The sequence below is a fragment of the Hyalella azteca genome, unplaced genomic scaffold (genome assembly GCF_000764305.2).
Source record: "Hyalella azteca isolate HAZT.00-mixed unplaced genomic scaffold, Hazt_2.0.2 contig17820, whole genome shotgun sequence".
NCBI lineage: Eukaryota > Metazoa > Arthropoda > Malacostraca > Amphipoda > Hyalellidae > Hyalella > Hyalella azteca.
In genome coordinates, this window is record NW_025947590.1 from 49650 (window position 1) to 63143 (window position 13494).

General features: G+C 36.3%; 1 protein-coding gene across 1 annotated transcript; it reads right to left on the bottom strand.

Annotated features, from left to right (window-relative positions):
• Positions 1-244: 244 nt before the first annotated feature.
• Positions 245-6625, bottom strand: LOC108669111 (hydroxylysine kinase). Its single transcript, XM_018156401.2, has 7 exons — positions 6381-6625; positions 5411-5633; positions 4932-5062; positions 4132-4306; positions 3032-3122; positions 1252-1420; positions 245-643 (listed from the first exon to the last, which is right to left on the bottom strand). Exons 1-7 carry the CDS (start codon positions 6543-6545, stop codon positions 461-463), a joined length of 1137 nt encoding a protein of 378 aa, XP_018011890.1. The 5' UTR covers positions 6546-6625; the 3' UTR covers positions 245-460.
• Positions 6626-13494: the final 6869 nt, after the last annotated feature.

A 13494-nucleotide genomic window follows, 5' to 3' on the forward strand; every position in this document is an offset into this window, starting at 1 on the left:
ACTTTCAACTTAACCCTTTACCGCCGTATGTCACTCTCCGGGAACATAACTTTCAACTTAACCCTTTACCGCCGTATGTCACTCTCCGGGAACATAACTTTCAACTTAAATTATACGGAAAATATTGAGTGTAGCAGCCTGAGGACGTTTGTACGCAACAGAGAACATTTTAAAGTTGTACGTGGCGGCAACCATCAGTGCAAGTCATTTTGTGCTCAATAGAACCTATCCTTTTTGGGAAGTAGGCTTGTGACAATATTGCTCCGGTTACTCATGTCAGGCGGTAGACGGTTGAAGGTTCCCCTCAGGCATCTCTCCTCTGTCATTGGTTCCCCTTCATCAACGTTTCCCTCCAAAACTTCTCCTCTCATAAATTCCCTGTCAGCATCGTTACCTTAATCAAGACCTTGCTAACTAACAGCTCCCCCTGACATCCTCCACCAGCTCCCCCTGCCCTAGGCTAACGTTCCTCCCCATGATAGCCCCAGGCAGCGAGGGTGGCCGTCTTGCCGGCGTCGCGCAGCCTGCGTAGCGCGCCCCAGCCCAGGCGGGCGCTTGTGAGCAGGTAGGTGTTGCCGGGGTCCTGGCTCAAGCTGTACGCCCCTATCGTCAGCGACGTGCACAGCCGTCCACACACGCACTCCTGTGCACACACAGAACTTATATACATGTGTACATGGCCTTACATAGGTAGGTACATGTGTACATGTCAGGGACTGGCAAGTGGTCAGGGTACTCAGATGTGTACATGTCAGGGACTGGCAAGTGTGAGTGACAAATGATCAAATGACGGAACTTATTGCAAATTTAAGAACCAACTACAAAATTAACATATAGTTAATATTCAGGGGCCATACTTTCAAAACTTGCTAAGTTAACGTTAGTACTTACGTTCTAGTTTCTTGTCTATGATTGGTGGATTTTGCTTGAAATGCCGTCAATGATTGGCCTATGAACTTATGATTATTGTATTTTAAGTGTCAAATATTTCAGTCATTGTTAAAGATAAATACGCACGCAGTGTTTTTCAGTGGCAGAGAATCTGCATGTTCAGGGATGCCATAGACATGAGAGGCTCCCATGAAGGATACGTTTACGATCTCTTAACTTTTTTTGAAAGTATAGGCCCTGAGCTTAGGATAAAACAAGCACTATTGCCTGTAGAGGGCAACCACATAGAGATCTTTTTTTGAAAGTATAGGCCCTGAGCTTGGAATAAAACAACCAATAATGCCTGTAGTGGGCACCCACATAGAGCACCTGCCACTCAAGGTGGCTGAGAGGGCGCGTGGCGTTGTATCCGGCGATACAGGAGGCGGCCACGGCGTCGTTGTTGTCCACCGTCAGCAGCGACATCACCAGCACCGACAAGTCGAACACGTAGCAGCTTGAGCTCACGTCACCGAAGTCAATGCAGCCTCTGCAAAAGTAATATGTGTAACTTTTTGGACTGCAAGAGATATTGAGGACAATATGTTGTGGTTAAGCCAAATTTGTGGAATATGACTAAACTGATCAATGCAGCTATAGTATCACATTTTTAGTAGTATCACATTTTATCACAGTAGTATCACAGATATAGGTAACTAATTCACAACTTTCTTACATACCTATATATGAATCTAAGTATAGGTACCTATATATATTCAGGGTAATAAAGTTTAATTTAGGTTGCAACAGCAAAAAATTTGCATCAGTTTCTGAACAGACATAATAAATATCATCAACTAATAACCNACATGAATGTTGATAAAGTGTTGAGAATTCCTTCTCCTGCAGGAAGTATTGAAGTATTGATTACCTCTGGAAAAAAGGAGGTAATACACTAAACCATCAATAGAAGTCCAGTAATAAATCATTACAGTAATAATTAACTTTGGAACAAATTGCTTCAAAGTCATTTTAATATTTTTTGCTAATCTGGAAGAAATCAAGCACGAGTCTAATAAATATAGAACAAACGATTCCCAAAATGAGTCATGCATCCCAAACTGAGTCATGCGTCCCAAACTGAGTCAGGCATCCCGAACTGAGTCATGCGTCCCAAACTTAGTCATGCGTCCCAAACTACATCCCAAACTGAGTCATGCGTCCCAAACTGAGTCATGTGTCCCAAACTGAGTCATGCATCCCAAACTGAGTCATGCATCCCAAACTGAGTCATGTGTCCCAAACTGAGTCATGCATCCCAAACTGAGTCATGCATCCCAAACTGAGTCATGTGTCCCAAACTGAGTCATGCGTCCCAAGCTGAGTCATGCATCCCAAGCTGAGTCATGTGACCCAAACTGAGTCATGCGTCCCAAACTGATTCATGCATCCCAAACTGGGTCATGCATCCCAAACTGGGTCATGCGTCCCAAACTGAGTCATGCATCCCAAACTGAGTCATGCGTCCCAAACTGAGTCATGTGACCCAAACTGAGTCATGTGACCCAAACTGAGTCATGCAAGTGCAATGATTTGCATTTTCACCACATGCCACCAGCCTTGTATCAGCACCCAACCATTACATTAAAAAAGTACATACACTTAATACACTAATTATTAGCATAAAAAATATGATATAATGCAAATAATAATACAAATTGGAGGCTAATAACTTTGGTTAAAGGTAGGTGGTGCTATGGAACAACTATGAAACTTTCAAGTGCTACTCAATCACAAAAAATTACATAACTACTGACACAGATGCAGTGTAGAGATTGACACCTTAGGGGCCATCTTTGGAACTTCATGCATTAATAGACTTCATTATCGATATTTGTTTCCAATATAATTAGTACCGGTATACTTATTTTTATCATTGATGTAGAATTGCATTTCAACACACAATCCAGCAATTCATAAGCTTCCTTACTTTCATTAATTGCTATGTAGATGAAGGAATTTGAGAAGTAGTATGACAAATTCAACTAACTTCAACTCATAAGCTACAATAAACTCTACAAGCTACATATTGTACAAGCTACATATATTGTAGCTACAGTTACAATAAACTCATGAAGTGTCATCTACAAGCGTCACTCACAGGACTGTGTAAGTGGGATGAGGTTCATGTCTCGTGTCAGGGGAAGGCTTCACGAGGATGTTTTGCTCATTGAAGTCCCCGTGTACAATACCTGACAGAACGCAACAACTTAGAGCTTCGAATAACTCACATGTTTATTAACTTTATTGTAAAGGCATTAGTATTGAGTTTAAGTTTATTGTAAAGGCATTATATGAATTATAGGTAATAATTGTCATCCAAATTAATAAGAATCAAGCCTGTTGTGTTGATGAGTCTGCCAAATTTGGTTTATGCAACGATATTGATCTGGTTATCTGTATAATCAGTCCTTTACCTAATAATTATCTGTTTTTTGTACAAATCTGATGGGATGAATGCTACAAAATTAGACTAAACATGAGTTTTACCATGATTTTAGACAAAAGTTTACAATAATTAGTACAAGTTAATGAATGGTGCAGCACTTACCACACATGCCAAATTCCCATCCAGCCCACAACTGAGCAGAAGCTGAATTCTTTGATTTGACATACCTATTCTTCATTGGGAATTCTTCGAATTTTAATACCCAACAAAATTAATATATAGCTCTTTCCTTTTATCAATAGCTAATTGCAAACAAGACCTACTTCCAGTAAGTACAAAATTCTAACAGAAAGTGTTAAAAGCATGGGAAAAAATATACATTTATGCATAAAAAAATTTTAATGAAGCCAAGCAGCCAACAAGGTTGTAACATGTAGTACGTAATCCATGAACAAAACTACAACAATATCACAAAAACTTGACAATAACACCAAAAACTACCTATAACAATAACAAAATGACAACAACTGAGAACCACAACCATGACATACACATGCAGGCTGTTATTACATACTACTCCAACAACAGAGAAAAAGTGGAAATATATTTAGCTTACAAAACTTTAATTGAAGTAATATTTACCTGGACCACCAGAGATATAGTCACAAGCAGGAAAGAACAAGGTAGAATGCAGCGTAAACTAATTGAAATTTTATGAAAAATTTTTATTTTTTTATTTTTATATTTTTTATTTTATATTTTTTTATTTTATGGTGTCACCATGACACCATAAAATAAATAATGAAGCCAACCTTTAGGGAGGTTTCCAATGACAGGCAAGACTTGGCTCTCCCACGCATTAAGGGCAGAAGTGACAAGGTCCCGGTTCTCCGAGTTGGTGATGGCATGGACAAATGCACGGACCTGCGGAGTCTCTGACATCATCCAAATAAAACGACGTGCAGAAATGGCCTCATCTTGAAAACCCTGAGAAGTTCATTAGGCTAATTTAAAAAATATTAGTGGTAATAAGTTGGGAATTTCTTAAATTATTGAAAACTTCTTTATAATTTATGAAAATGCAAGCAGTCCTAGGGAATAGATAGTGATGGAAACTTTTTTAATAAAGTGTGGATACAAAAAATTTTCAACATAATCAACAAAAAAAAATCCATGACAACTACAGTACTACTATTGTTGGTCAATATGTTAATTGCTTTTAAGTTGACTTTACATCAAATCAGAGAAAATCCATAAATAATATTTTTTTGCTGAAAAGGTAATAGTTTGAAAGTAAACTAAACTACTTATTCTTCAACATTTTCATGTGGGTTCTAGTAAAGCTAGAAAACCAAATACAGGTACCATAAATATGCAAATCTATTGTTCAAGAGTTAAAGAAATGGTTTTATTGTCACAAATTGAGAACTGTGAGTAGAAGCTGAAGTGAGAAGTTGTATAATGAATGCTCATTAATACAATTAAACACATTAGAAATAAATTTTTAGTTGGAAATTCATGAAGAAAAACATGCAGGAACTAAATGCAATCAAGTTAATTAGTAAAATAAATAAAAACTATTTTACTATTTATATATACAAGGGTAACTTGCTTCAAGATCATGATGCATATTGGCCAAATAAGCCCCAGCTTCTGAGCAGAGTTGAGGAGTTAGAGGAACAGATGCTAAAGTCTGGCCTGGGATGAAGGTCAGTAGTTTCACTGCATGCTTCTGGACAGCATCTGACAACATGAACATGTTTATGTATTATGGTTGTAATAATGGATAAGTGATATCATATTTGCTTCTGGACAGCATCTGACAACATGGGCATGTATATGTATAATGGTTACAATATTGGATAAGTGATATCATATATTGAGTAAAAAAGGAAATTTAGAATGAACTTATCTATTAAATCTCTGGTTGGCCACTGTGAATGGGATTGCCCACTAGATATTTTATTAATGTTAAAAAAAATTTTCTAATATTGATAGAAAATTTCAAATTAAAACAAATTTATCAGCAAAACTTGCAATGATTAGGCACCAACAGAGGCACAAGAGCTGAATAACTAATCATTTTCTCACTAGCATTAGGATCTGAAGGAAGCTCCACCTCTGCCAGGTATTTTCCACTCAAAGATTTCAGGGGTAGTGGACAGCAATAGTTTTTTGAGTTCAGGTGGAGCATGAAGTTGTTCTGGCCTTCCAACAATGAAGTTAGCTTTGAGTCCTTTGAGTTAATAATTTTGAAGACATATCCATCACTGCTTGGTGATGTTATGTACTCATTATTGCTGGTCTCCTTTACCTGTAGACGTTATATGTCGCATTACTTCAGGTCCATGAACTAATATGTAATATGGTTAGGAGGAATTCCATTAAAGAAATGGATCAAATGAAGAGATTTTACATTTCTCAGTTCTAAAATAGTGGTTCAATATAAAATAAATTTCTCGTCATACTCTGTACATATCTTAAGTCAACTAAATTGGTACGGTATAGTTTAGCTGAAGCCTTTCCTGTATGCAAGTTGGATTAAGACCAGAGAATATTTTTCATTTATAATTTTCTTCTTCGTCTTTTCAAGGATTTATTTACGAGTTCTGCTTCATGATCTGTCTACACCAGCAAGAAATTTTGTTTGACTCATTGAGGAGACAAACAAGAAAATTATCAATAAAAACCTTCTCTGGTCTTCAATCAAACTTGCCCAAAGTCATATTTTTATTTGGCCCAGGTTTATACTTAGTTCCACCTAACAGTTGACATGTACTTGTAAAATATATTTATTGATTACTTTATACTGACTTTTCCATTGTCCAAACACATTAAAATAGCAGCATAATTTTTTTAATAGTAAATTCCATTTGATCACAAGCAATAGGCACAGACAAGAAGGATCAAGAAAAAGCAAATACCAGCAACAATAGTGTTACAATGAACAAGATTGAACAGATGTATCATTCAATGAGTCATACTTAAAACATGGAAAATAAATCACTAAATAGTATTCTATTACTTATGGAACTATTATTATCTATAAGAAGTTACTCACCTTAATATGAAAATTTAGATCATCGTAGGCATTGAACTTTGTGAATGATATCACATCAAGACCAAAAGTTTTCTTCACTAAAGAAGGCACTTCCTTATCAGCAACATATGGCTTGATCACTTCTCCTGGTTTTAGCATCCCACTAGATTCTCCTGAGCCTGTCATGACAAATTCTTGGAGTGCCTACCTTGGCTCCACCAAAACACATTGAACAGAAATTGGAACAAGTTGTGAAAACTGGTATACAAAGGGGGGATAATTTTACTTTATACTAAAGCATCACAGTTCTATAAATGTGAATTTTCACATACTTATAGGCACACCATAGTGTGTACTGCTTACAGCAGTTACAGCACACCATGCCATGCTGTGCTGTCAACAAAAAATCTTCCATTTCTCCCCATAGTGACCATGTGGAGAAATAGACAATATTCCTTAAATTTTATGGCATTGAAGTTGCTAATATATTCTGAATCTGAATCCTCAAAGTCAAACCTCAAAGTCTTTGTAGGTTTGAGGCTTGTAATGACTAGCAATTTAACTAGAGCTGCTAAGTACGGTATTGTTGTTGGTGTTGTTTGTTGAGTCAAGAGGCTCAGGTACCTCAAGGGGGCAGCTCAGGAAGCAGACTCTGAGGGGAAACCCTGAGAGGAAGGAGGTGGGCTATTGACAGGAGGAGGGATGTCAGGAAGGCTGCAGCTTGGAGACAGCTGTAACATAGGAAGGAAGCAAGGTGACAAGGTCTGGGTGAAATGGCAAGGAGAAGATGTTTTCCATGAAGTGAGGGGTCCCCACTCCCCACACTTAAACATTTATCCAACCCTAAACATGTGTGGCATGGCTCAGGGCCTCAGGCTCAGCCTGTGCAGCTGCTTTACATATCTGGCAGCCATAAGCCATTCTTGCACAAGTTATGACCATAAAAGTTATGTGCATTGTGGTGGAAATAATCTTGCACATGAAAATAAATAAATCTATTAATCTACAACTAGCCTATAACTGCCAGAAAAAAATGGCCATATTCTGCAAGACTGCAACACCAGGATCAGGATGCAACAGCTGAACAGCAGACCAGGCTATTTACTCTGCACAACCATTTACATAAAGAGAGAAGATTGAGATTCTGATTGAATTGCTCAATCCATTGTTTTAAAAAAATACAGCTTAATCTGCTGCTTGCAAGAGAATTATCCTAAAAAACCTACAATCCTACATCTTGCAGAGTTATGAGTATTGTTCAAAAACCTTAAACACGACAATTATTTTATTTTTAAGTGCCATTTTTGGACTGAACAAGTCTCTGCTGATGCTGTAATAGGATAATCTTGATTATATGATAATTATCCACTCTAATAGACTAATACCTATGGATATGGTCCTACCACCATGCACCATTGACCACCTGCACAGTGCACAGGGTAAGAGAGCTCTTTCCGAGACTTTCCCTAGCACTAGCAGCATTAGCAGGTAGCAGCTAAGGGAAATTCTCTTGGCTGCTCACCTAGACCTTGCTTGCTCCCAATCCTGGCAAACGCACTCCACCCCAGTGGGCAGTGAATCCCCCCCCATCTTTCCCATTTGTCTCTGCCTCCTCCCCACTATGCAGAGGGTGGATGCAGCGTTGGCAATATATGGATTTTTAAGCCCAAAGCGTCGCCGGCCATTTTAAAGATGCGTCGCCGGAAGCCCATAATGCCCAACGTGACATTCGGCGCGAGATAGCTTAGCAGCTGAAGCGCTAGTAATCATAGGGTCACTAAACTAACTAACTAACTAACTGATAACTAAAAATTTGCTACCGTCATCAAAGATGACGAGGTTCAGGTGTTACTTCACTGCCTGCGTCAAAACGGGAACTCGTTTCCGCGATAAAGACTGAAATGTTTTGCACTTTATTCGTATTAAATCACAGACTACTCGTTTCGACGACAAAGACAGTCAAATATTTTGCAATTTATTAAAATCACAGACTTTATAACGACAACGTAGGAAGTGGGGTACCTTATTGCTCCATTAAAATCTGACCCAGCATTTAAATAAGTATAAAAAGAAATTGCAATCTAGCTTTCAGTCTTGAGTTATTTCTCGATCATTGTATGTGAGAAAATAATCATGCATGACTTAGATTTAATTCACTGAATGATAAAAATATAATTGAATTAGAACATTGAAAAAAGTTACAGGAATAACGGAATGTTGACTCTGGCGCGTCTAACAGGCAGAGAAAACACGATAAATACTTAAAAAAAATGTTCTAGTATTCAGCCATAATATTGTTGTTTATTGCCGTCCATTACATTCGTCGTCGTGACTTGAAATAGTAGCGACGTCGTTGCTATTAGTTGATATCCGTTGCAAACATACGGAAATGGTCAACCATAGACCGCAACAATCAACAAATCAACAGAATTTTCCAACACGGGACGTGAAGATTAATGAAAAATAACATAACCACGCGAATCAGCCCATGGTTGAACATCAGACATTATTAATGAAATAATAACACAACCACGAAAATCAGCCCATGGTTGAACATCAGACATTATTAATGAAAGTATAACAACACAACCACGAAAATCAGCCCATGGTTGAACATAGATTTCTTTCTGTGGGGCTACCTAAAGGCTTAAGTGTACAAACATCGTCCCAGAAATCGGCAAGAACTAAAACATGCCATTAGGCAGGAAGTGGCAGCCATTCCAAGGGAAGTTACAGAAGAACTATGGGCAACTTCAGGGAAAGACTTCGTGAATGTCTTAACAATGGGGGACATCATTTATCGTACATAATTTTCAAAACCAAGTAAAATGCACTAAATGATGTAAAATGGCATCAAATAAGCTATTCACAAATAAAATTAATTGTTTTGTATGTGTCATGTGATTTTAGCAAAAGCCTATTGAAATCAGGGAGGTTTTATTGGAGGACCCTGTAGTTATGAGTTATGTGTGTTACAGTATTGTGGGTGGTACCTATTGAAGGCACTTTCTGTTGCTGTCTCGTCTACACTTACAGACTCTAATTGATTGGAAGTTATTGATAAATGTGACTAAATTGTAATCATTGTTACCAATTTCGTTTTAGGCCAGACTCAAAAATCTGTTCATGCGCTAGGTTATACCAATTATAAACCTTAATGATTAATAGATTCGAACAAATTGCTCAAAGTTTATTGATAAATGTGACCAGATTCTAATCATTGTTACCAATTTCGTATTAGGCCAGACTCAAAACTCTGTTAATGGCCCAGGTTATGCCAATTATAAACCTGAAGGATTAATAGACTCAGAAAGGGAAATTTGATTCCTGCTACCACCATAAAAACGTTCCTTCTGCATAGGCCTATAACCGTGCCTGGTCTTTAGTATTAACTGTACATGTAGTTTAAATAAGCGTTACTGACAATAACATTGATCACGGCTTTAATAACGTTGTCTATCAATAACCGCCTATATATATATCGTGTTAATTCATTTGTGTTCTCCAGTTGTCACCTGCACTGATTAAATAATAGTTCTCAATAACATTGATCACGGCTTTATTCTTTATTCATTTCTTTATTCTTTTATTATTATTACGTTATTAATAACGTTGTCTATAAATAATCATATATAAATGTAGTTTTAATTCATTTGTGTTCTACAGTTGTCACTTGCACTGACTAAATAATAACTCTTGTGTGCATCAAGACAAGGTGCGAGTTAGAAGAAATTAATATATTTTGTTGTTTTCTCACCATATTCTTTACTTTTATGTTTTTTCTCAATGCACAACTTATGTTAGCTCATTTGTCTATTGTTCCCCTAATCAAGTGTTTACTTATTTGCATGAAGACGTTAATGTTAAATATTTGAGGTTTTTTGTGTCCAAGTATAACAAGTTAACAGCGCTGCTATAGTTGGTTTAAGACAGACTTGTTCTCACTGTCTGCCTCAGACAGACTTGTTCTCACTGTCTGCCTCAGACAGACTTGTTCTCACTGTCTGCCTCCCACCGTGTTCTTTATTTCTGGTTCCATCATTGATTACTGTTGAATTATTTACAGCCATTTTCATAAGCATAAATTTTTCTTTTGTATCGTCATGATCGGTTTCGTTCAATTATTTACTGTAGATCCATTAACGTAAATGTGTGATAGCTGATTATGGTTGTCGAAGATTGTATAACTGAACTTCAAAGTAAGCTCAATTATTGAAAATATTTACAACTTGTTTATCTATATGGCCTCTCCTAAACAAAGAATTTGATACAAATGTTAACGGGTTAACATAGATCGTATTTATTATAAAAAAAAATTACGTCAAAACCTGCAGTGCATTGAAGTTGATTAGAAACTTACTTAATATCACTAGGTATATATGTCTTAAACTTCGGGTTTATTTTAACAAACTTTTTCAATAACAAATTCCTGACTTATGCCTATATTGACCTTTAATATTAGCTATTATATATTATATTAAAGAATTATATTTCCATATACATTGCGGATACCTAATGAGATTAACGAGTTTTGCCAGCAACCACAAGTGTCCTTTGAGTTACTGGATACTGTTTATATGATCCTATGTACTGTCTGTGATATATTGTATTATTCTTAAAGGTTCCTTCAATAATTTTCTTTATATATGTGCTTTCAGTCCCGTGATGTTAAAGCTATCTGAAGGATGTTACTGAGATCGAACTCTTGTGATAACATCTGTTCTCATCTTTTGGTTGGAATAACGCCTATAGTTTACTACTAATCTATACCAAATTTAAATACATGTGTTTACACTCATTGGATTTTCTTAAAGGTTCTTTCAAATATTTTCTTTAGATATGTGATTTCAGTCCCGTGATGTTTAAGCTATCGGAAGGATGTTACTGAGATCGAACTCTAGCGATAACATCTGTTCTCATCTTCTATTTGGAATATCGCCTATAGTTTACTAATGTACACTAAACTTTAATCATTGTGTTTACACTCATTGGATTTTAGATCTAATTTAACGTACCGAAATTTCCCAGAGGTATAAAGACCAGGAACTTTTATATATGTGATGAGTTAAGCGATTAAATCAATCCATTTTATTTCGCTGTCGCTGTTCTCTAATTTCAATTCATTTGTTTTTATCTTTTTCTTATTGATGTTGAAATTTCATGTACTTCATAATTGTAATAAATATATTTAACCGTATAACTTCACCATTGTAATACTATAGCTTTTGTAACTTTCTCAGGTACGAACTTTGTCTCAACTTCTCAATATATTAATTTCCGTCCTTTATTACTTATACTTCTTTTAGATATATTACTTCATAGTCGCATATTGCTATAAAATTATTTATAATTCTTCAATGTACTATCTGAAACCCGTATATTTCTTTACTGTAATATCATTAAGTCGTATGTTTCTGTAATGCATTATCTTAATATCATATATTTCTTTAATGTTTTATCTTAAAATCATATATTACTTAAATGCATTATCTTGAAATCGTATTTGCATGAAGAAAGCGATTGCATTTTTAAAAACAAGTCGTGTTGTCCGGATACAAAATGTTTTTATTTCTAAATTCTTGCAGGCTAAGTTGTGAAGGCCGCTACGGATGTTTGTTCTTTGATGATAGATTTATATTACGCTGCTTCTTATAAATTAACGGTGCAACTCTGATGTAGGAAACGTGGGCCTCTTTCCAACGTTCTATTTATCCACAAAAACTTGGCACCCATTTAAAATATATTTAGCCTAGAAGACAATATATATAATAGAAGATAACAATAACTCTTGAATCTCTTAGCACGAGTTGTTTGGTTTCCAACGAATTGCCTGAACAACTTGAACTTTACTGCAGTATTGTGGCAGGTTAATTGCTAGGGTGATTAGTTTACTTTACATTCCCTCAAATAACTTTTTTATAGTGAGCCTCGATGTCCATGTTCATTCCATTGTAAACTTGCAGTAACTGTGCGCGTCTAACGTTGAATATATAAAATTAATGTCACTCAGTTTTTTTGAATCTTCAATGGTCAATCTCCGAGTTGTACAGCTCATGTTGATGCCTTCTGAATAATTGGTTCAATTTGGCAGTCTTTGGTTCACGGCAAACTTTTCTACGTTCATTACTTTGATCATAAAAGGAAAACATTCTTTATGCATGCTACTTTCATCATTACTAGGATAAAACAGTAATAGTGATAACATGACTTCATCGTGTGTGTTTCATCTCCAAATTCAAGCCTTTTTCTAAAGTTTATTTGCTTTTAATAGCAGACCATTTTCCCAATCTATAATGACTTCATCATGTAGGTTTCATCTTCGAATTCAAGTCCTTTTTGTTAAGTTTATTTGCTTTTTATAGCAGACCAATTTCCCAATCAACAATTTCATCATGTACGTTTCATCTTCGAATTCAAATCATTTTTTAAGTTTATTTGCTTTTAATAGCAGACCATTTTCCTGATCTATCATTTCTAGTTATTGTTCAGTAACGAGTGGGGAATCGTACGACCTGGGACTGCACTGGGGCCATACTTTCAAAACTCGCTAAGTAAACGTAAGTACTTACGCTCTATTTTCTTGTTTATGATTGGTGGATTTTGCTTGAAAGGCCGTCAATGATTGGCTGATGAACTTACGATCTCTTAACTTTTTTTGAAAGTATGGCCCCTGGCGTGGAGCGGGGGCGTGAAAATTCAAATTCTTGAACGGTATCCTTCAGGTAACCGTATCCTTCAGGCCATTTAAAGGCCTGTAGCGCACATTAAGTTTCGATTAAACGTTTATGCTCGTTAATTATTTTCGTGTGATGTATTGTTAGCATGAATATAATCTCCATATTTACTTGTATATGCAATGGCGTGATTTGAACGTTGCACAAAATTCCAATAAACTTGTATTGAGAACATCACTTCTGCTTCCTGAATGATGAGGATGAATCGAGTGAAAATGAATGATGCAGCGTTGGTTAATAATCAAATAACAGAATATACTTCAATAACCAACTAAGAGAATATACTTCAATAATCACTAACAGAAAAACTGAGATACTTCAATAATTAATTATAAATAGCAATAAACATTGATAACTAAAACCCCCCCCCCGTGCCATCTCGCCCTTGTCGTGGGGGGGGG

Excerpts from the sequence above, each read along its gene's own strand:
- LOC108669111 (XM_018156401.2), bottom strand. The coding sequence starts at position 6,545 with ATGACAGGCTCAGGAGAATCTAGTGGGATGCTAAAACCAGGAGAAGTG. Across the intron at positions 5,063-5,410 it reads TCCTTCAGATCCTAATGCTA|ATGCTGTCCAGAAGCATGCA; the intron begins GTGAGAAAATGA and ends TCATGTTGTCAG. Across the intron at positions 644-1,251 it reads TTGAGTGGCAGGTGCTCTAT|GAGTGCGTGTGTGGACGGCT; the intron begins GTGGGTGCCCAC and ends GTGTGTGCACAG.